Source organism: Schistocerca gregaria, chromosome 4 (assembly GCF_023897955.1).
Source record: "Schistocerca gregaria isolate iqSchGreg1 chromosome 4, iqSchGreg1.2, whole genome shotgun sequence".
In the NCBI taxonomy this organism is placed as follows: domain Eukaryota; kingdom Metazoa; phylum Arthropoda; class Insecta; order Orthoptera; family Acrididae; genus Schistocerca; species Schistocerca gregaria.
The window spans coordinates 30,103,826-30,127,751 of NC_064923.1; the positions used below are offsets into that span (position 1 = coordinate 30,103,826).

General features: G+C 45.1%; 1 protein-coding gene across 7 annotated transcripts in view; it reads right to left on the minus strand.

Moving 5' to 3' along the window:
* Positions 1-23,926, minus strand: part of LOC126267963 (neurexin-1a) — a 1,982,806-nt gene that overhangs the window by 505,678 nt on the left and 1,453,202 nt on the right. For all 7 annotated transcript variants that reach the window (XM_049973298.1, XM_049973297.1, XM_049973300.1 and 4 more), the window contains one exon: positions 19,008-19,115. In XM_049973298.1, the coding sequence (XP_049829255.1) occupies positions 19,008-19,115 (108 nt within the window). The remainder of the gene's footprint in view (positions 1-19,007; positions 19,116-23,926) is intronic.

A 23,926-nucleotide genomic window follows, 5' to 3' on the forward strand; every position in this document is an offset into this window, starting at 1 on the left:
CAGTGTGGCAACAAGGGAACTTGGCATATCGTTAATAACTCGTTCTCGTAACTTCTCTCTGAAGAAGACTGAAGGGAGTAAGAAGTCTGGCGAAAATAACTCGATACTTCCGTCGAAAGTTTAATGGAATCCTGTACTCGTGTGTGTTTTTAATAATGTAGACTGACATAGACCAAAGAAATTTATTTCTGTATCTCAATGATCAGAGAAAGAGGAAAACATTTAAATTTGCAAAATCCAGTCAACTATCTATTAAGGGCCGGCCGCTGGTGGCCGAGCGGTTCTAGGAGCTTCAGTTTGGAACCGCGCCATCGCTACGGTCGCAGTTTCGAATCCTGCCTCGGGCATGGATGTGTGTGATGTCCTTAGGTTAGTTAGGTTTAAGTTCTAGGGGACTGATGACCTTAAATGTTAAGTCCCATAGTGCTCAGAACCATTTGAACCTATTGAGGTATAAGCAGATGACCAATTCGTTTAACACACTTACAGATTTTTGAAATGAAAAGTACAATGTCTCCTTCCGGATAGAGATAAGATACGTGCTGTTAATTGTTTTCATATTTATGAGGAGGTACAGAAATAAAATCCGTTGCCCAGTTTCGGTCCACTGGGGTATAGGATTTCGCCGTCATTTCAATAGAAGTAATAATTTACTGTCGCAAGACTTATCAACGCCATAATTTTTCTTCAGAGAAACCTTGCCAGTAACGAGTTTTGAGTAACATGTAAGACTCGTTGCTGCCAGATTAAGCGGTTTCTTTCACGAAATACAGCTGAGTTTATAAATATTCATATTATTAACATTGTAATGCAGCTGAAGTTGCGACAGAATCATTAAACAACAGCCAGTGTAAAGACATGTCAATAGTTTTGCCTGTTCTGGTGCAGCTAAAGCGCCGGTACGAAGGCGAGGAACGCAAGAGGAGAGAAGGCGGCGAGGCGACGTCGGCTGACCACGACAGGGGCGGCCTCTGGCCGGAGAGGGCGTCATGGCCGCTGCTGCCAGCACAAGAAGCCCCGAAGTGGACGAGCAGTCACTTGTCAGCCGTATTCATCACTTGCGCCGACATTCTACGAGGGTTGAATGCCTCCACGTTCGTTAATTGGGTTTCTGCCAACAGTTAAACAAGTTTCCTGAAGCCGTCACGGAAGAAGTCATCACTCTCTTTCCGCAGCCCACAGTCTCACAGTGCTCTCAACGTCTTCATTAGAAGCATAATGATGTCCCCGCATATCGTCTTTCATTAGCGGGAATAGATGGAAGTCAGACGGTGCTAAATTTGGATTGTATGGAGGATGCCGTGCGGTGGTGAGATTCGGTCTCAAAAGTTCTGCTGTGGTGGCACGTGAAGTGTGTGGTTTGGCATTGTCATGCTGCAGGGAAACATTTCCCTTTTCCTTTCGGACCATCGTTAGCCGCCGTTTCAGAGTTCGCAGCGTTGTGATATAACGTTCTGAATTTATTGTTGTTCCACAATCAAAGAAATCAGCATGGATAACGTAATCTGCGTCCCAGAATACTGTGGCCATGATTTTTCCAGCTGAGGGCTCCGTCCTGAATTTCTTTTTCTGGAGCGAGTTTTTGTGTCGATATCACATAGACTGCCGTTTCGTCTCCGGGTCATAATAGTGTACCCAAGTTACGTCTCCTGCCACAATTGAATGGAGAAAGGTGTCACCGTCATTCTTGTAACGCGAGAGGAGTTCCTGGCACATTTCAAGTCTGTGCGCTTTCATTCCATGAGACAGCATTCGGGGTATCCATCGTGCACAGATAGCCAAGCGAAGCAATAATGTGGCCCACACGTTCTCGTGAAGTGCGACTGTGCAAGCAATTTCTCTATGAGTGATACGACGAACGTCGTGATTCGATCTGTCAACATTTTGCTTGTGAAACTCGGTGGTTGCTGTCACAGGACGTCCAATTCTTTGTTTGTGACGCAGCTCAGATGTTCCCGCCTCAACATCTTTAAACTTTCGCCCGAAGATACACAGAACTCACATCAACACAATCACCATAAATTGCTTTCATTCTCTGATGAATCTCCTTTGGGGTGACACCTTCTGCTGTCAAGAATTCAATGACTGCACGTTGCTTAAGTCGCCGACCGTCTGCGCAGGGTTCCATACGTTACCCTGTACAACAGAACCGTTCAATGCTAAGGCTTTCTGCCGACTGGAGGTGAAGAGAAGACGCTATGGAACAAGCCATTACCTGCCGCATACCAATGCTGCCACCTGTCGAAGAATTACGAAGGTGCAGGCATTACTTTTCAGTCAACCCTAGTATATAGCGATTGACATTAATTATTTGCATGTCGCCATCGCTCGCGACAACTCGTTGCAAAGACAAAGTAAAGTGTTATCAATTCAATTATTGTAAGAAGAACCATTAATGTGATTTGCTTGAATGCCCGAGAAAAGCGGCGTCCTTTAGGCACCCTTTATGAGACGAGTGGGCAGGGCCCCACAATGCCCGTTCTCGGTGCGAAAATAAAGTAAAATCTGCTCACACACATTGTTCCAAACCCACAGTAATTCTCGTTCACTAGATATCAATGACGTTTAAATATTACATCATTTCAATGAAAAAAATCTGTTGTTGCTCGGATATTGCGATAGATACAGAAGTGTCGCATATTAAAATCATATAGCGAACTACTCTTCTAATTGTGTGCCGTCATTTGGCAAAGTCTTGTTTCGATATCTGAAACCGTTTACGAGATACGAGGAATTCTGTCGATATTTCATTCAGGCTGTTTCCCTGGCGCACGAGCTCGGCACGAAGTGCTTTACATGCGATACACGAAGTGAAGCTGTAACATGTGTGACAATGAAATGATTTACTCAATAGTTTCCTTAGAATCCTTTAAGAAAGATCGTAGGTCGGCCGGCGCGCACGTGACGTCCTGTTTCGCCTCGGAGCTTCCGCCCTGTACGCCGTGACGTCAGTCGCCAAACAGGACTCCCGACGGCCTGCGAGGCTTCACCTGGACCACAAGACACACAGCGGCTCCAAAGAGTCGCCGCACGCGCTCTACGACCTGAACCACGAAATCACCGTACAATACATGCAGCACTGGCCACTGGATGGACCCTGCGTACACAGCCGAGTTAATCAGTTAACGCTTGTGTGGTGAGTACACACGTGGCACTCTAATGCATGCTTTCACACAAATGTACAAGTTTAAAGGGTCTCCTTATTACTTTTAAAAAATTTCTTTCGGCTGTTTCTGAACTGTCAATAAAGTGACTTCATTTGCAACAAACGTAATTACCATTATTTAGTGGACCTGAGGGTCCTAACATTTTAGCGAAACTTTTCAGACGTGTTCCGTCTAGCTCATTTTGTTAATCGTGAGAGTATTGTGGAACAATATTTCAATTTATTCCAATATAGTAATTTTCGCTTCTTCCATGGAATGTGTATTTTGTAGTTCTATTATTGAAATTGTGTCTATTTTACCCCGGGTGAAATGCAAATGATGAGTTCTGTAGGTTGCTCAAAATTACTTTATCCGCATCATCTCTGAAACTTATTTCAAAATTCTTCCCAGTCCGTTCAGTATAGAATGAGGAGTAGTTTCCATATACCTGCTCGATTACTACAGTTTTATTTCAATTTCTTTAAACCTGTCATAAAGTCCCGAGATAGCGTTCTGTTTACTGCAAAGCACGCTGTTACACAAGATGATAATAAGTTGCCAGAAGATTGTGTCAATTCACACATTTTCTTTTTCAGTTTCTTATGGTCACAAAAAACTTATTTTGCAAATAAGCACGTAACTAGCACGTAACTTGTAGATTTTATTAGTGATTTTTAGTAATTTCTGTACAACATTATCAGTCGTTCTGAAACATATCTTTGGTGCGCCTGAAACGCACGTATGATATTTTGGCATTAGACGACATCAAGGACTGTGTAATTAATGTGGCAGACCGTACCGCTGCTGATGTATGCTGACGAACATAAGGACAACTGCTACACATTTCTCTGTGCAATTCTGACCACACACGTAAACAGAAACCTCGTCTGGACGCCTCCGTTCGTGCACAGCAGCGAATTGTCAGGTTGAAAGTGCCAGCCTTTTTTGACAGAGTCTCGACACGAAGACCTCTTAACTCCTACTTAGACGGATACATGGCCCTGATATTTTGTCGGACTTTGTTGCAGCCCTCGTTTCATTCGAGCACCAATTTTTGGTGTTCCTTATCTTTTTCGCATATTTACGATGTTTGTTCGCTACAGAGTCGCTTTGGCCCTACTTTTTGTATCGCTGACGTTGCTAGAGATTGTTACTGTCTTAAGTCTCCAGCGCGAACAGTTCGGCACACGTTTTCGACGAACAACTCTCGACAGCGAACAACCGCCGTTTCGTCGTGAGCACCAGGCTGTGTCGCACTCGAACAGGGCTGCTCCTCCCACTCATTCGGACATTACAATACAGTGACGTACTCGAGGCGGAGCATGTCGGACATGCACATGCGCCGATATGTCGGGTACCGACAGGCGCGTCGAAACACGCTTCCCAGCGCTGTCAGTGGCGGTCGCTTGTCCCGTTCACTAACACCACTCTATTCAACGTCACTCTTAAAATAAATTTCCGGGCCACGTTTACTTCGGCCGCTTGTGCTACGCTTCGAAACTCATTTCCTTTTCAGGTGTCGTGAACACCACAAAGTCGTTGGAAATGTAATGCAGAATTTTCAGCGCGAAAGAATCAAATCTGCAGAGGCAGAGTACGTCGTCGGATCGCGCTTGTCCTTCCCGCTCATGTAGGGCGGCTTCAGAGGCAGGACGGCAGCTGTGTCTGTATGCGTGTTGATTAAGCAGTGTGTAAGCCTAGGGACCGATGACCTCAGCAGTTTGGTCCCATAGGAACTTAACACAATACACGGATCGTTCATGCGAGGCCTTTCTCTATCAACAAGAGCCCCAGCGTGCAGAAGGCTACGAAACGTCATTGGTAGCCCTCGGCTCTCATACTCTTCTGCTCTCTGCCAGCCTCCCAGTCCACAAAACTCCATGGATATCCCGTCTCTACCTCTAAGGCATTCCCCGCAATCAATAGTCGCTTTACGAGATTTTTCTACGCTGTCAGAGCCTCTGCCGGTGTCGCCCCAGTTAGACTTTCTCCCTCAGAGTGCCGCGCATCGCTAACATGATTTCCAGTCGGCAGAAAGATCGGGTATCATCTCTGCCACGAAAGGCCCATCGAAATGACCTAGCCGGCCGGAGTGGCCGAGCGGTTCTAGTCCCTACAGTCTGGAACCGCGCTACCGCTACGGTCCCAGGTTCGAATCCTGCCTCGGGCATGTATGTGTGATGTCCTTAGGTTAGTTAGGTTCAAGTAGTTCTACGTCCTAGGAGCTGATGACCCCAGAAGTTAAGTCCCATAGTGCTCAGAGTCATTTGAACCATTTTTTTGAAATGACCTAGACCAGTCTGGCAACAGGGATTCTACATCTACATCTTCATCCATACTCCGCAAGCCACCTGACGGTGTGTGGCGGAGGGTACCCTGAGTACCTCTATCGGTTCTCCCTTCTATTCCAGTCTCGTATTGTTCGTGGAAAAACAACATTCTGAGACATTCATCACAAATATTCTGTCTCCCACCATCTCCCCACGAGGCCTGCTACCACCCAACCCGTGTCCTCCTCACTACAGCCAACAGCCGCCGCCACTTTACAGTGACAACGAATACGTCAGCGAGAAGATTGCCTCGTTTACCCTGCACCTACTGGAAGACCCGAAGACACAGCAACCTGGAACTTTACAGATACAGCCTCTGGGACAACGATTAAGGACCCTACTTATGCCTAGCAGCTGTGACGGGCTTTAGGATCCTCCGATGGAATCCATGATCTGCCAGTAAGGTATCTTTCAACATTAACATTGGCCGGAAGATAGCAGTGGCTGCTAGTTTAGATTTTCGATGGACACTGAAAACACGTTCTACAATAATGGGCATTTAACGGCCTTATTTCTTGACTTTTAGAGGGTGTACGACAATATCCTGACTCCTGAACTTAACAAACTGCAACAGCTGAATCTCCCGGTGGTGATTTTACGGATTATATACAGTTTGCTTGGTTGCAAGACCGTATATACCTGTGATGAGAACAGTGTGTTGCATGAACCCCGTCTAGTGTCTTGTGGCCTCCGCAGGGCGCGATTCTGAGTGCCTGGCTGTGAGCCCTGCATGTTGCCGACAGAGAGACTGTTCAACGCCACCGTCGAAGTTCTTCAGTATGCGGACGACGTCTGTATACACGCCCACTCGTCGTTCGTTTGGGTGCCGCATGTGAAGTGTTGGCCGCGTGGTATTTCAAAAATGGGCTTACTTTGTCACCTCGCAAATCAGTTGTTGTGATATTTACGAGGAAACGGCGTAATAACTTCTCATCGGATCTGCATCTTGGCCCGCACACATTTCCTGTTCGAGCACATACTAAGGTCCTTGGCGTCTACTTCGACAGCAAACTCAGGTGGACGCGACATGTTGCGTACCTTATCGACAAGGTGGGTAAAACTGTGAATATGTTGCGTATGTTTGCCCGAGTACGGTGGGGAGCAGAAACAATTATGCTCTTGACTCTATAAAATTTTGATCTGTTCTGTCTTATATTGTGGAAGCACTGTCTACGGCACTGCAACGCACTCATCAGTTATAGAGTGATTCGTCTTGATCTCGGAGCCACGAAATCAACGCCCACCAATGCCCTGGTAGTGGCAGCAAGACGGCAGATGTTGTCTGATATTTTTCTCGTCAGTGGATTTTGATAAATGATTGTGCCTCTCTTAAGGCGGAGGTTCGATTCTGGAGATTCACATGGCACTTCGTGACCAGAACCTGGCCTCCTGAGCAGAACGTCTGGTTTTGCGCCATCTCTTTCCTCTCGTTCTACAGGATACAAAACCCCCCGTCTCAACCTATAGTAACAGATGTTAAAAGCTGCTGCGGAAGATGGCCACGCAAACGAACGTATCCCATGTTTTTGTTTTTCGTTTAGTTTATTCTTCACTCCAGCTTCATGGCATAACTACCGTCCGATTTCCGAACGGCGACCAATATCACTCGCGACCTGGAGCATTTCCTCAGTATACAGTGACCACAGTACGCTTATATCTACACGCACGGTTCTAAATCTGAAGCGGGTGTGGATACACCTTCTTTTGCTCTTGTACTGGCGCCTACCAAATGTTTGCGCTTCCATCTGAAACTTTTGCTTACAAGGTGTACCTACTGGCCATCAGGGACGCTATTTATTATGGTACCCGGAGGTCCAAGTTCGTCCTGATAGCTACAGACTCTCACAGTGTGCTGCAGAAATTGCAACATCCCGCGATTGATAAACAGACCAACACATATGTTCTGGACGTCTTGTCGGCCATAAGAGAGGCGCACACTGTGGGCATTGCTGTTCCGTTGCTCTCGATTAAAGGACCACATGACACTCTTCATCATGAAACTGCTGACCGCCTCGCCAAGAGAAGTATTACCCAACGCCGATCTGTTTTGCAGATACAGAAGGCTGCTTATCATGCAGCATGGCATGTTCACAGCGCTCTACGGGCTGCCACCTGGCGGCCATATAACCGAACGTCTGTTCTAGACCACGGGTTGCCTCGGTGCTGCTTCGTAGACGCCGTGTGAGTTGTATCATTCGCATGACGCTGCCACACGGGTCTTACTCCGCGCACTTAAATCGCTTGAAGATTATCAAGCCTGGACACGGCGATAAGGACACAACGGCAGTGGCGCATCTTAACCACATCATTTGGCGGCTTCGAAGTACGCGACTTGACAGACTTGTATAAAAAATTAGTTGCGAGAGGTTACCCACTTCCTACCAGTGTTCCTTTTATGCTCCATAGTTTTGATAAGTATAACTTAATCACAGACTACTTGAAAGCCGTCTGCATCGAAATTTAATTTATGAGTTGCTGAGGTCTTCATTTCCAAATGGCATCACCGCAGTAGGTAATAGAGGGCGTGATTTTGTGTTTTAATTTGCGTGCGGACCTCTGTTCGTTCATTAAGTTTTCATTATTTGCAGTCAGAAAAGGACCGCAACTTTCCCGGCACGTAGGAGGCTCTGAACGTGGCGTGCTGGTGAGAAGGGCTGCAGATGCTCCAACAACTGTAGTGGCCAAATTTTTACAATCGCAAATTATTATATATTTTTCTATTTTCTGTTGGATCCTCTAACAATCTTTTTCACTTACGACCTGATCTCCAGAAAACCGAATGTAAAACGTTAAAACCGAATTACAGACACGGATTTTAAAAATCGTATATCTTCTACTCGACAGAATATACTTTAAAATAAAACACGGTCTGTATCCATGTGTGAGCATATTGTACAGGTAATGCGAATAAGACACGTTGTCATTTTGTGTGTGTACAAGGGCGACCATAACTACACCGACAGAATTTCGAAGGTCGTCCTGGGTATTTTCGGAGTATTCTGGTATAAGGGGCCCGTGGTCTCCAGCAGTTCGTTACAGAGCAATTGCGTTTCTTTTGATTTCTGACCCCCTTGTACCGGCACTGCACTAAAGATACCTGCATGTCAGCGGTATGCGCTGTGTACCTCGTCTGGAAACGAACTTGTCCCACTCACCAGTAGTACTCGCTGCTGACAACGCCAAAGCCTCGTTCGCTCTCGGTCGTCGAGCTTGCTTTCAGTTCTGCTCGGTCCAGTCTCGGACCGGTTTCTCCAGCAACGTTAGTGGCACTTTTTGTACACAACACTATGGAAAGGTTTACTGATCAGAAAAAGGCCGAAATGCACCTCGTAATTCACTGAGTGCAATGGAAAAAGGGCAGTTAGACGATCTGCTCAGTTGTTTTTACAGCGTCGGCCGCCACTTAACAGCAGTTTTGCATGTGTTCATGGGCGCCCACAAGTAACCGGATCGTTTCGTATTATTACGTTTTGTTGATTACATAATGCAGACTTTTTCACTGTTGTATAACTATTTTCACAGCATCAGAGACAATTCTGATTATAAAGTCCAGGACGGTTGTGACGAGTGACCGGAGCAGTTTTGTCGGTCGATTTCTGGTTCTTCCTGTATAGGTGATATGAGTCGTACGTAGCTTCTTCTCCCACTCCTAGCGCTACACGTGCGCGCCCTCTGTATTATGTCACTTAAAAACCTGAAAAACATTTCCTTTATATTAATAATTCTACATCTACATGCATACACTGCAAACCACTGACATACAAGGCATCTACATCTACATTTACACTCCGCAATCCACCCAACGGTGTGTGGCGGAGGGCACTTTACGTGCCACTGTTATTACCTTCCTTTTCTGTTCCAGTCGCGTATGGTTCGCGGAAAGAACGACTGTCTGAAAGCCTCTGTGCGCGCTCGAATCTCTCTACTTTTACATTCGTGATCTCCTCGGGAGGTATAAGTAGGGGAATACCTCATCCAGAAATGCACCCTCTTGAAACCTGGCGAGCAAGCTACACCGCGAAGCAGAGCGCCTCTCTTGCAGAGTCTGCCACTTGAGTTTGCTAAACATCTCCATAACGCTATCACTGTTACCTAATAACCCTGTGACGAAACGCGCCGCTCTTCTTTGGATCTTCTCCATCTCGTCCGTCAACCCGATCTGCTACGGATCCCACACTGATGAGCAATACTCAAGGTCATTGGAGACGGAGCGCAAGTTTTGTAAGCCACCTCCTTTGTTGATGGACTACATTTTCTAAGGACTCTCCCAATGAATCTCAACCTGCTACCCGCCTTACCAACAATTAATTTTATGTGATCATTCCACTTCAAATCGTTCCGCACGCATACTCCCAGATATTTTACAGAAGTAACTGCTACCAGTGATTTTCTCCGCTATCATATAATCGTACAATAAAGGATCCTTCTTTCTATGTATTCGCAATACATAACATTTATCTATGTCAAGGGTCAGTTGCCACTCCCTGCACCAAGTGCCTATTCGCTGCAGATCTTCCTGCATTTCGCTACAATTTTCTAATGCTGGAATTTCTCTGTATACTACAGCATCATCCGCGAAAAGCCGCATGGAACTTCCGACACTATCTACTAGGTCATTTATATATGTTGTGAAAATCAATGGTCCCATAGCACTACCCTGTGGCACGCCAGAGGTTACCATAACGTCTGTAGACGTCTCTCCATTGATAACAACATGTTTGCTAAAAACTCTTCAATCCAGCCACACAGCTGGACTGATATTCCGTAGGCTCTTACTTTGTTTATCAGGCGACAGTGCGGAACTGTATCGAACGCCTTCCGGAGGTCAAGGAAAATAGCATCTACCTGGGATCCTGTATTTAATATTTTCTGGGTCTCATTAACAAATAAAGCGAGTTGGGTCTCACACGATCGCTGTTTCCGGAATCCGTGTTGATTTCTACAGAGTAGATTCTGGGTTTCCAAAAACGACATGATACGCGAGCAAAAAACATGTTCTAAAATTCTACAACAGATCGTTGTCAGAGATATAGGCCTATAGTTTTGCGCATGTTCTCCACTTCCCTTCTTGAAAACTGGGACTACCTGTGCTCTTTTCCAATCATTTGTAACCTTCCGATCCTCTACACTCTTGCGGTACACGGCTGTTAGAATGGGGGCACGTTCTTTCGCGTACTCTGTGTAGAATCGAACTGGTATTCCGTCAGATCCAGTGGACTTTCCGTTGTTAAGTGATTTCAGTTGCTTTTCTATTCCTTGGACACTTATTTGGATGTCAGCGATTTTTTCGTTTGTGTGGTGATTTAGAGAAGGAACTGCAGTGCGGTCTTCCTCCGAGAAACAGCTTTGGGAAAAGGTGTTTAGTATTTCAGCTTTACGCGTGTCACCCTCTGTTTCAATGCCATCATCATCCTGGAGTGTCTGGATATGCTGTTTCGAATCACTTACTGATTTAACGTAAGACCAGAACTTCCTAGGATTTTCTGTCAAGTCGGTACATAGAATTTTACTTTCGAATTCACTGAACGCTTCACCAACAGCCCTCCTTACGCTGACTTTGACATCGTTTTGCTTCTGTTTGTCTGAGAGGTTTTGGCTGCGTTTAAACTTGGAGTGAAGCTCTCTTTGGTTTCGGAGTAGTTTCCTAACTTTGTTGTTGCACCACGGTGGGTTTTTCCCGTCCCTCACAGTTTTACTCGGCATGTACCTGTCTAAAACGCATTTTACGATTGCCTTGAACTTTTTCCATAAACACTCAACATTGTCAGTGCCGGAACAGACATTTTCGTTTTGATCTGTTAGGTAGTCTGAAATCTGCCTTCTATTACTCTTACTAAACAGATAAACCTTCCTCCTTTTATTTATATTCCTATTAACTTCCATATTCAGGGATGCTGCAACGGCCTTATGATCACTGATTCCCTGTTCTGCACTTACAGAGTCGAAAAGTTCAGGTCTGTTTGATATCAGTAGGTCCAAGATGTTATCTCCACGAGTCGGTTCTTTGTTTAATTGCTCGAGGTAATTTTCGGATAGTGCACTCCGTATAATGTCACTCGATACTCTGTCCCTACCACCTGTCCTAAACATCTGAGTGTCCCAGTCTATATCTGGTAAATTGAAATCTCCACCTAAGACTATAACATGCTGAGGAAATTTATGTGAAATGTATTCCAAATTTTCTCTCAGTTATCCTGCCACTAATGCTGCTGAGTCGGGAGGTCGGTAAAAGGAGCCAACTATTAACCTAGCTCGGTTGTTGAGTGTAACCTCCACCCATAATAATTCACAGGAACTATCCACTTCTACTTCACTACAGGATAAACTACTACTAACAGCGACAAACACGGCACCACCGGTTGCATGCAATCTATCCTTTCTAAACACCGTCTGTGCCTTTGTAAAAATTTCGACAGAATTTATCTCTGGCTTCAGCCAGCTTTCTGTACCTATAACGTAGTTTCCATTGTACCAGTTATTAATGCATCTAAACGTTCCATTCACGTATGGAGCGCGAAAAGAATGACCGCTGAAACGCCTCAGTGGCCGCTGTAGTCACCGTAGTCTGAAGCTGTCCTCGCGATCCCTCTGGAGGAGGAGGGGGGAGGGGGGGGGTGGTTGTAGTATATTCCTAGAACAGTCTGCCTCAATCTTCAAGCGTCTCGCAGTTCAGTTTCATCTTCATCTCCGCGACAGACTTTCACTGGTCAAACAAACCTGTGACCATCTTTTCCCCTGTCAATCATATTTGTTACGTGTGCCACACACTTGAGCACTATTCCAGGATTGGTGGCCGAAGTGATTTGTTTGGAACATGGTTCGCAGGCTGACACCGTTTCCTACCACCTTCACGACAAACCGATGTCTGGCGCGTGCTTTGCCCACGACTGAGCCTCCGTAATCGTCCCACGTCACAGCCCAGGTATTTGTGTGAATTGACCGATTCTAACTGTGACTAGTTGACATGTTAGTCATAACATACAACGTTATTTTAGTTTTGTGAAGTGTGCACTATTAAATTTCTGAATATTTAAAGACGGTTTCTACTCTTGACATCTTTTAAACCCTATAAAGTTCTGAATATTTGTGAGCTTTTTTCAGGTAGTTTTTCATAACTGTATATGAGAAAATTCTGAGGTTAGTGAAATATTATCTGCAAGGTCATTACCATAGAACATTAACAACAGGATTTCCAACACACTTCCCTGGGTCACACTCGAACTTAATTCTGCATCTGCTGACGACTCTCCATCCACGACGACCTGCTGCGTCCCTTCCTACCAAAAAATCCTCAAAGCAGTCACAAATTTCGCTTGATACCCTGTACAGTCATACTTTTGGTAATAAACGTAGATATGATATTGAGTCAAATGCTTTTCGGAAATCGAGAAATACTGCATGCATAAATGCGACTGCGTTGATGAATGGCTTACCGAGTGTCACGTGAAAAATCTGCGTGGTTTCACATGGTCCATGGTATTTGGCATGGGGGAGATACCTCATTATGTTTGAGCTCAAAATACTTTCTAAGATTTCACGACAAATGCATCTCAAGGATACTGGAGTTAGTTTTGTGGTTCACTTTCGTTACGTTTCACGTAGATGGCTTCAACTGTGCCTTCTTGCAATCACTGGGCACCTTTCTATGTACGAGGGATCCATAGTGGATGATGGTTGAAAGGGGACTAACTGAGACCGAGACCTCGTATAATACAGAGTTCGTGCAGTGCGAAGGCTTTGTTAACTGTAACAACTTCAGCTCTTCCTCAACACCACTGACACTAACGTCTATAACACTTCTCGTTGCACTGGTGCGATAATTATGTGAGAGCAGTAATCCTGGATAATTGTGGATATCATTGTCGCTACTGCATAGTGGAAGATCACGAGCTTCATAAAATTGTACATAAAGTAAGATACACTTTAAATAAACAGAGTGTCCACCAAAACTTGCGTATCGTTCTATCTTACGTAGAAATAGAAGAAACAATTTTTAATGAAACAAAGCAATACCATTTTTCACACTAGCACACCGAATGCATGGTAATGTTACCGACGCAGTGCCACTAAAGGGGAATAATGAATCTTTCATCAAAGAAAACGAAATAAATTGTCAGTATTCGAATCAAGATCTGTTGCCAGCATGAGTAACTCAGAAGCAGATATCCTCGGTGTAGCGAAGCAATCAAATCACTTAACAAAAGTTACCTTCCCGTCCAGTATGGTGATGTAATAGCGGCATATTTCGCAAATCATCTACAACTGCGACAAAGATCCGTACCTAAATACGAGGAAGCTGCACATGTCACACTACTAATCAAGAAAGTGAAAATGAGTAATCCGCTGTATTACAACCCTTTATCGCTGACGTCGATTTGCAGTAGGATTTTGGAACACATACTTTGTTGGAACATGATGAATTACCTCCAACAAAATGGTGTATTGAAACGTAATCAGCAAGTACTCAGTATAATTGTTCTTGTGCAACACAACTAACTCTTTATTCTCATGAAGAAATGAGTGGTATCAGCAGAGGATCACAGACTGCTTCCATATTTGTAGATTTCCAAAAGGCTTTTGATACCATTCCTCGCAAGTGACTTCTAATCAAATTGCCTGCCTATGGAGTATCGTCTCAGGTGTGCGACTGGATTGGTGATTTGCTGTCAGAAAGATCAAAGTTCATGGTAATTGACAGAGGTATAGTCATCGAGTAACACAGAAGTATGTCTGGCGTTCCCGAAGGATGTCTTATAGGCGCTCTGCTATTCCTAATTTCCAAAAAATTGGAGACAATCTGAGAAGCCATGTTATATTGTTTGAAGATGATGCTGTCATTTACTGTTTAGTGAAGACATCAGAATGTTAAAACTAATTGCTAAATGACTGAGACGAAATATCGGTTCTGTGCGAAAAGTGGCAATCGTGACCCTAAAAAATGAATCCGTTAAATTTCGATTACACAATAAATTGCACAAATCCAAGGGATGCTACTTCACCTAAGTATCCAGGGATACGAGTTACGAATATCTTTAATTGGAACGATAAAATAGACAATGTTGTTAGAAAGGCGACTGTATTTTACTGGCAGAAAATTTAGAAAATGCAACGAACATTGTACTTCAACCTCCCAGTGGGCGTCTGGAGCGTATGTTTGTCCTACAAACACTGTGCCCTCTCCCCCTCCCCCCTCTCAGCCCACGTCTCACTTATTCACAATTAATGGAATGATGCTTTACGTAAGTGTTATTTGAATTTATGTTTCTTGTTTTGTATAGCCACTCTGAAAGTATGTGTTAGATTCCTGTACAACAACTGTTACTACAGTCTCCAGTGTTTACTCGTTGCCTAATTCATAGAGTTTTTGTGGTCCTCAGTCCAGGCACTGCTTTGATGCAGCTCTCCATGCTACTCTGTCCTTTGCAAGCTTCTTCATCTCGCAGTACCTACTGCAACTTACATCCTTCTGAATCTGCTTAGCGTATTCATCTCTTGGTCTCCCTCTACGACTTTTACCCTCCACGCTGCTCTCCAATTTTAAATTCGTGATCCCTTGACGCCTCAGTACATGTCTTACGAACCGATCCCTTCTTCTAGTTAAGTTGTGCCATAAATTCCTCTTCTCCCCATTTCTATTCAGTACCTCATTAGTTACGTGATCTACCCATCTAACCTTCAGCATTTTTCTGTAACACCACATTTCGAAAGCTTCTATTCTCTTCTTGTCTGAACTATTTATCATCCATGTTTCACTTCCATACACTCGATACAAATACTTTCAGAAAAGACTTCCTTACACTTAAATTGATACTCGATGTTAACACGTTTCTCTTCTTCAGAAACGCTTTCCTTGCCATAGCCGGTCTACATTTTATATCCTCTCTATTTCGAACATCAACAGTTATTTTGCTCCCCAAATTAAAAAATGCATCTGCTCCTTTGAGTGTAGTTAAATATTGTACTGCGATAAGTTTTCGCGAGAGGTCATCGTTCTCGAGTCATTCAAGTGAAACGTACAAACGTGACCTTCAAACGCACCTCCACCCCCACACGCATTCCTCACCAGTCATGATTTCTAGTATGATGCTCGTGTCACTCCCTGCTACCACTGTACAACATTTTCCGACTGTACGTACTGCTGCCGATATTCGACCTTTTTCGGTCTCTACTGACTGGGCTGTTACGGCATCAAGACAGTCTACTACTTGGTTGAAGTTATTAATTTAAACATGGCCGTGAGGGTAATTAAAGAAAAACGACTTTTGTAAATGTAAAGGTAAATACAATTACGTCGAAAATTCTGTCCCAACGTAGCCTTTACAAACATAATAGTTTCGTAGTCAGAACGCCTAATGCAACGATGTAATTGTTTATTTTATGCTACTAAAATGTCAAAATTGTCAGGTAAAATGTAGGCAAACGTCAAATGTACCACTTTGTAAGGGCTCGACTAAGCCGGTGGCGTAATGAGCGCAGTGGAAAGGTCGAGTGTGGGAAGAAATTCCTGCAGCCGCAAATTTTTGTACAGTGTTAGGAGAGAATGCCACGAGCAACATACTAGAAATCCTATCGAGAGGTGGCTGAGCGCGAGACGGGGTTGCGAGGAGAGGGGGGGGGGGGGGGGGGGGGAGAGAGAGAGAGAGAGAGAGAGAGAGAGAGAAATAGAGAAAGAGACGAGAGAGAAAGAGAAAGTGAAAATCTTGTGCGTGGTTTTTGAAGGCAATATATAACATTTGGGGTTGCATAGAACGGCATCGGCAGGGTCAGCTAAATAACCCAATATACCATTGCTCGAACCAGAATAATTATTCCGTTTGTCAGGTCGTTTTTATTAAACGTACTTTTTAAGTAGCTTGCGTATCATCTCCGCATGTCAGTGTTTCTCCCTCTTTCTTTGACTTACACATAAATAACACATATACAGGGTGTTACAAAAACGTACGGCCAAACTTTCAGGAAACATTCCTCACACACAAAGAAAGAAAAGATGTTATGTGGACATGTGTCAGGAAACGCTTAATTTCCATGTTAGAGCTCATTTTAGTTTCTTCCACCTACGCACAATGGAGCACGTTATCATGGTTTGATACGGGATACTCTACCTGTCCTGCTAGAACATGTGCCTTTACAAGTACGACACAACATGTGGCTCATGCACGATGGAGCTCCTGCACATTTCAGTCGAAGTGTTCGTACGCTTCTCAACAACAGATTCGGTGACCGATGAATTGATAGAGGCGGACCAATTCCACGGCCTCCACGCTTTCCTGACCTCAATCCTCTTGACTTTCATTTATGGGGGCATTTGAAAGCTGTTGTCTACGCAACCCCGGTACCAAATGTAGAGTCTCTTCGTTCTCGTATTGTGGACGGCTGTGATACAATACACCATTCTACAGGGCTGCATCAGCGCATCAGGGATTTCATTGCGACGGAGGGTGGATGCATGTATCCTCGCTAACGGAGGACATTTTGAACATTTCCTGTAACAAAGTGTTTGAAGTGACGCTGGTACGTTCTGTTACTGTGTGTGTCCATTTCATGAATAATGTGATTTGAAGAGAAGTAATAAAATGAGCTCTAACATGGAAAGTAAGCGTTTCCAGACACGTGTCCACATAACATATTTTCTTTCTTTGTGTGTGAGGAATGTTTCCTGAAATTTTGGCCGTACCTTTTTGTAACACCCTGTATAAACGACTTTCCGAGCAATGTTTATTGTGATGACGATTAACCAATCAGCCCAGGTATTTTGTATTGTATTGTATGGAAGTGGGAACCTAGAAACGACGGACAGGCTTCGTCCCCGCCGTAGCCCTCAGAAGTTCACAACCTCACAACAAGCGAGAGCAGTACGCTCAGCCCACCGCCGCCCCACACCGAACCCAGGGTTATTGTGCGGTTCGGCTCCCAGTGGACCCCCGGGAACGTCCCACACCACACGAGTGTAACCCCAATGTTTGCGTGATAGAGAAATTACGGTGTACGCGTACATGGAGATATTGTTTGGGCAGCAATCGCCGACAAAGTCTGACTGATGGTGGTGGTGGTGGTGGTTGTGGTTAGTGTTTAACGTCGCGTCGACAACGAGGTCATTAGAAACGGAGCGCAAGCTCGGGTTAGGGAAGGATTGGGAAGGAAATCGGCCGCGCCCTTTCAAAGGAACCATCCCGGCATTCGCCTGAAACGATTTAGGGAAATCACGGAAAACCTAAATCAGGATGGCCGGAGACGGGGTTGAACCGTCGTCCTCCCGAATGCGAGTCCAGTGTGCTAACCACTGCGCCACCTCGGTCTGTAAAGTGTGTCTGAGGCGGAACAAGGGGAACGAGCCCGCATTCGTCGAGGCAGATGGAAAACCGCCTCAAAACCACCCGGACCTCGACACTAATCCGCCGGGCGGATCCGTGCCGGGGACCGGCACGCCTTTCCGCCCGGAAAGCAGTGCGTTAGACCGCACGGCTAACCGGGCGGGCATGTAATTTGTGCTCCAGTCCGTGGGTAGCATCACAACGATACGGCTCTGTGACAACGCAGTTGCGTTGGGTGTAGATCGACGACAATCTCGTAAAAATGTGTTGCCATTATCGTCAACTTTAGAACTTGAAAGTTGATCTGCCGTGTGTTGAGGTGTTTGAGGATGAGGTTCAGTGAAAATGGGGCTGAAAGTCAGCCAAACAAGAAGCGTTTCAACGAGGTTAATGCGTCATTTTCCCATTAGATGTCATACCCGTCTCTCCAGCGATCGAAATTTTGTCTCCAAATGTTTTGGATTATGATTGGTGGGATAGCTGTTACAAGTGTCGTACAGTCATCGGGAAAGAGCATTGCTAACCCGAGAGAGAGTTGAACATGTTTGCTTTTTGTTTCGTAAATGAAGACTAAACTATATTTTCAGTTCTACACACTTTGATGGTAAAATATGTAGCTCATATGTAAAAGAGATTTTCTTTCGTCCAAGCGTTACTAATTTAGTACAGAAGCAATAGAAGATATCCTCAAATTTTTAGTGTAAGAAACTGAAATTCAAACTAAATTCAGAAGTTGTTCACAGAAGTGTGTTTTATGTGTAAGATATGCATATAAAAAAGTAAACTAGGATATGTACTCACTTTTGGGGAGGATATACAGTTATTTTGCTCAGCTGTAAAATTTAGAAAGTCAGATTTAAGCCGTTTCCTTCACTCAACCCATTATTTATTACTTTAGGTCGTGAAAGTACTTCAAGTGTACTAGAATTCCAGTTTTATTATTTTGAAGCTGCACGCAGTATGTTGGTGAAGTCTAAGTGCGATATCTCTAAAAATTATTCGTTCTCTGGTGACAATGTGACTAAGTACTGACAACTTAATATTTGTTTCGACAGAGTAAAGGAAGTTTGGCATGTGGAGGATGCTTAGTTCATACACTTACGAGTTATGGTGAATAAAGTGTGTGGTGCCAGATTGCAAAATAGAAGCGTGTTAGTTGGCAGCAGTTGGCAGAGGAGTGCGCGTGGCGCAGAGCAGAGCGGTGGGTGTCAGGTACTCACGTGCGGCGCGCTGGCCCCGCTGCTGTACAGGATGAGGCCGTTGGGCTCGTTGGTGCGGATCTTGAACGAGATGGAGCTGGACCGCGACGACTCCAGCGAGGGCAGCACCTGCGCGCCAAGACAGAGGGTGCTCCTGAGTGAGTGAGGCTGCTGTGCCGGCGTCGGCGTGTCTGTCCACGTCGTTAGGCGTGCTCAGCGTGGCGCTAGAAAACTACTTCCAATCGTTACACGGCCCACCATCAGGTTTGTAGGAAGAAAGAGGGCATCCGTCAGTTTCATACAGCAACCATCAAAAAACGGAATGTAAGAAAACGTAAGAGCTAAAAACATCTACATCTACAAGGAGAACAAAATTAAACAGGTCCGCCAAATATCTCACGCAACTTAGGTAGGCAACCCTTCTTACACCGTACATCCGAGACGGATATTTTCCGGGCCAGTTTTAATTCTTCCCCCCCCCCCCTTCCCCCCGGTCCATTATACATCTATGTTTCGCACTTACTGTATCTGGCAGAGGAGACTTGGTATGCTGCTTCCTTTCTTATTCCAGTCACTGTTCGTAAGCTTCGGTTACAAATCGACTCTCTCCATTTTTCCTTTCATAGCGTTTTCGCGAATTATATGTAGGACGAAACATTGTGTCTACGGATGTGTGTGCTCTACGAATTTTAACAGTAAACCTTAAACTGACGTACAACATCTCTGCCACTGGAGTCGGATGACCGTCTCCAGCCGCGAGTAGTGGCCAGTTTTGTCCCTTAGGAATTGGTTCAAATGGCTCTGAGCACTATGGGACTTAACATCTATGCTCATCAGTCCCCTAGAACTAAGAACTACTTAAACCTAACTAACCTAAGGACATCACACAACACCCAGTCATCACGAGGCAGAGAAAATCCCTGACCCCGCCGGGAATCGAACCCGGGAACCCGGGCGCGGGAAGCGAGAACGCTTCCGCACGACCACGAGCTGCGGACCTTAGGGATTCAAACACATTTGAACATTTTGAACCGTTTTGAGCACACTCGACACCTCGATAAACGAACTTGTGAAGAAGCGTGTTGTTTGTCTTTGGATTTCTCTCTTTTCTCTATCAATCCTACCTGTGGGAATCGGACGGACGAATGTTTTTGTAAGTTTCGCCCGTCGTGGTAGGACTACACTTCCTCAGGATTCTTCTCACTTCTGCCTTTCTTATGATTAGTTTCGAGAGGTAATTTAACTTTCTATCGCTCCATACGAATACTCCGTGGTACTGAGTGGGCTTCATTGTTTCCAGTCTACCTGTCAGTGTATGTGCAAAACGTCACGTCTTTCTACTTCGAGGTTCGACACTGAATTCCTGCGTCACCCTTAATCGCGTCTTCCTGCATTTCATTGAACTCCGTAACAGAGCGACTTCTCTACACACAGCAGAAACATCCGCCTATAGTCTCACGGAGCTTCTGATAAATTATTTATGTATATTCCTACTCGCTTAGGGTACACTCTAATCTACTCGACAACAACGACATGCTGCGTTAAAAGTCTTGCTTTTAGCCTATTTTTCAAAGTACAGACAATATTTGTTGTAAAAAGCTATATAGCTCCATGTAGAACATAAGAATTTACTGTCTTTTAAAGGAAACAAATACTATGATAGTTTGTACCTGCTTACTTAGCAGTTTAATTGTTTAATACAAATTTTACAGGAGTTGGGATTCTGCTTACTTCCAGGATTCTCTAAATTCACCAGGTTCTGTTTGCTCTATAACAAGAGAACTATGCGCAACACCAAAGGTGACGCGTCAGTTACTACTAGAGCAGCCGACAGGTACACGAGCGCGCCTGCTGGCCACAGCGCCACTACGCTACACTGGTGTAACTCAGAAGGTGTGGTGAGAGTGTCAAATGCAACAACAGAGAACCAATAACCTACTGTGGGACCAGTTACTTAAGGACTTCACTCAATTCTACAGTTCTAGATTTCTGGACAAATTACCTAAAAAGCAAAAACAAGCCGTGCCGCAGGGCGTAATTTTTTAAGTGTAGAAATGTGTCTGCGATATACATCCAAGTCCCGCCTCTTTCCGGAATTGGACACAAGATTCTGTGCATAGTAGTTACGTATTATCTATTGTACATTTCAGAATAGTACGTAAGAATTGCAACTTTGGGAGGATCTTAATTTTGTAAATATGAATAATTTAATCTTTTTATTGTTTTGAGCCGTCATTCCGTTAGCATGCTGGAATCAAGTGACCGTTTGCCTTCATCTTCGATGAGTGACTAAACTCACATCGTGTTAGTTACAGGCACACAAGTCAGTTACTGTAGATTTGCCGAAGAGACGGCCTAAAACTGACGAGTCTAGCGGGCGGCATCCATCCCAGCTCTTGCCCACTCCATTCTGCACGAGACTGCCACTCCAGCGATATGCCAGTCCTGTTCCAGCAGCGCTCTCTTTGCCTTACGACGCTCACAGACACGAAATTCACCACGAACGTGTATTTATACATTTTTGTACTTGCAAGTTTAAAAACAAAGGTATGCCCGGAGATGAAGCTCCTTCATGAAGAAGCGCTGCTTCCCGACGCCTACCAAGGCGTTGCATTTATATAGTTCAGAAATAAGTTTTTCAACTACGATTGAGACTGAATAGGAATCTGTTGAAATGCTATAATGCTTGTATCAACAGACTTTTCTTTTAGCTCTAGATTAGGCATTCCTTCATGTTAAACTCGTATGTCGTTCGTACTACTAATAGGAAATTGAGAATTTTTTTGTTCAGTGACAGGGTCATGTAGGCGGTTACTAAAACACACTACTCGTGACAGAATACGCTTTCGAGTCATCAGTCATTGCAAAAGGCTCGATGCTGTCTTCATTGTTTGTCTATCTTTTTATCGCTCTGTCTATGTTTCCACCAGTGGCCACAGCCCAAATCCCTGCTAAGCTGCTCCACAGACTATGGTCGCGGTCCGCGTCTAGTACTTTCCCCGCCTCAACTGTGATGTTCTCCCAGTGGCCGCGGCGGTCTAGCGGGCAACGTGACTGAACGCCGACATCCGGCGGCTGTGTGGGGCAGCAAGCAGCGAGGGCGCCGTAGTATGTGGTGGCGTTTGAAAAACTCCCCAACCGCCAACGTTGACACACTCGCGCCCTGCCGAGGACCGGCTCTGCCACAGGCGCAGCGCTGTCGCGTCGGGCGCACACCGCTTCGTCTGCGACGCCGCTGCCTGCTGTCCACTCCTCACACACCGCACATCGGCACTCTTGCTGCGAATGACGTCCCCATGATTACCCATCCTGGCGTCACTTACTATACTGCTACTCGACGTAACGCTACGGCGTGGCTTAAAGATGTGGCGTAGTCTTCGTTTTTTTAGTCAGGCCATGCAGAGTTGTTACATTTTTGGCACTGCTTAACAAGCAACTGCACGGTTTTACGGCGCAAGGAGTCGTATCATTAGCTCTTTGTGAATCACTTGCGGTCGTCGTTTACGCATCCTGGGTAGCATAGGAGTGTTCCAGCTATGAGAGAGCCGTGGAGAGTGGGTGGACAACTTTTCAGTTGAAAGCGGCGGTCGCATTGGACAGTTTTTGTTTGGAGTTTAGATAGATTGTGCGGGTAGTGTCGATGTTAGGGGCCAACGGCCGAAGTGGAAGAGCTCTAGAGAGGGAAAAAAGAATCAGTAAAGCGCGAATCTGGAAACCGAGAGGTGATATCCACTCTCGATCGGAGTAAAGAAAAGGTAATGAAACGAAAACGTATAGGGGGGAAGAAACGAAGTGCGAGGTGGAATCCCCGTCCGAGTCCACTGAGGCTGCCATCAGACGGTCACAGCCAGCTGAGGCGCGCTCGCAACCCACGACCGGCTGGCAGCTACCCCTCCACCCCTCCGCGGCTCCAGCGTCACACACTGTGTCTTCCGTACTGCTCTTCCCAGAGGTACCAGTAACCTGTCTGCTCTTCTGATAACAGTCCTCCACAGACTTCATTCATCATCCATTCGTTTCAGTATTTTCTCCACTTTGACAGCGCCACATTTCAAACCGCGCAGTTTTTTTTGTTTTTTTTCTACACCAGATTTATGATGGCACACCTTTCATTTCTATACAGTACAGTGTAACAGGCGAATAGTATCGGGACTTTGTTTCCCAGTTCTATATCGAAATCCGACACTAGCAGAGCTCATTACTGAGGAAAGCTTTCTTCGTATCTACCGATCTAACTCTGCTACACTCCTTGCTTCAGCCACCTTTCTTAGATTCACTTCTGCACTCTGCTACGTCGTTCCCAGTTTTGATGTTAACTATGTCACTTCCTTGCTAGTTCTCTTAATCACTTTAGTTTTACGTTGCTCGCCTATAAACCGTATCCTACCCTCCGTATGGTGCCCATATATAAATCAGCTGGCGTCCTAAGCCTTCCTTACTCGCTGCGAGGAAATCTGTGCCGCCAGTCAACCTTACCATAGCTACCCGCTCCCTCTGTACCTTATCTCCTCTAACGATTTTTTTTTACTCGCTTCCTCGCTTTTTCTATCCACACGTTGAATTACAGTGGTGACAGTCTTTAACCCCACAGTAAACCAACCTTAACACGATCCTGTCGATCTTGATCTTTCCAGTATTTTCATTAACTTTTCGAAGATCAGTTGTTCAACGAAAAGATCAATGTCTGCCAGGTTTTGGAAGGATTCCATCTGAGTGCTGAAACAGAAAGCTACACTACAGAAGCTCGGCAGCTGGGGAGAGTAATGCATTAATTGTTCTGGAATACCACACAGGCGGCGACAATCTGTTATGACTGCACGATGGCTCGATAAGTGATGCTCGGCTACAAAGTGGAGCGTAGGTTTCTGTGACTGCAAGTTAGCCACGGAACTACACGGCTCTCGGCGGAGAAGGGGTAGCTATAGCGGGGGTAGGGCGGT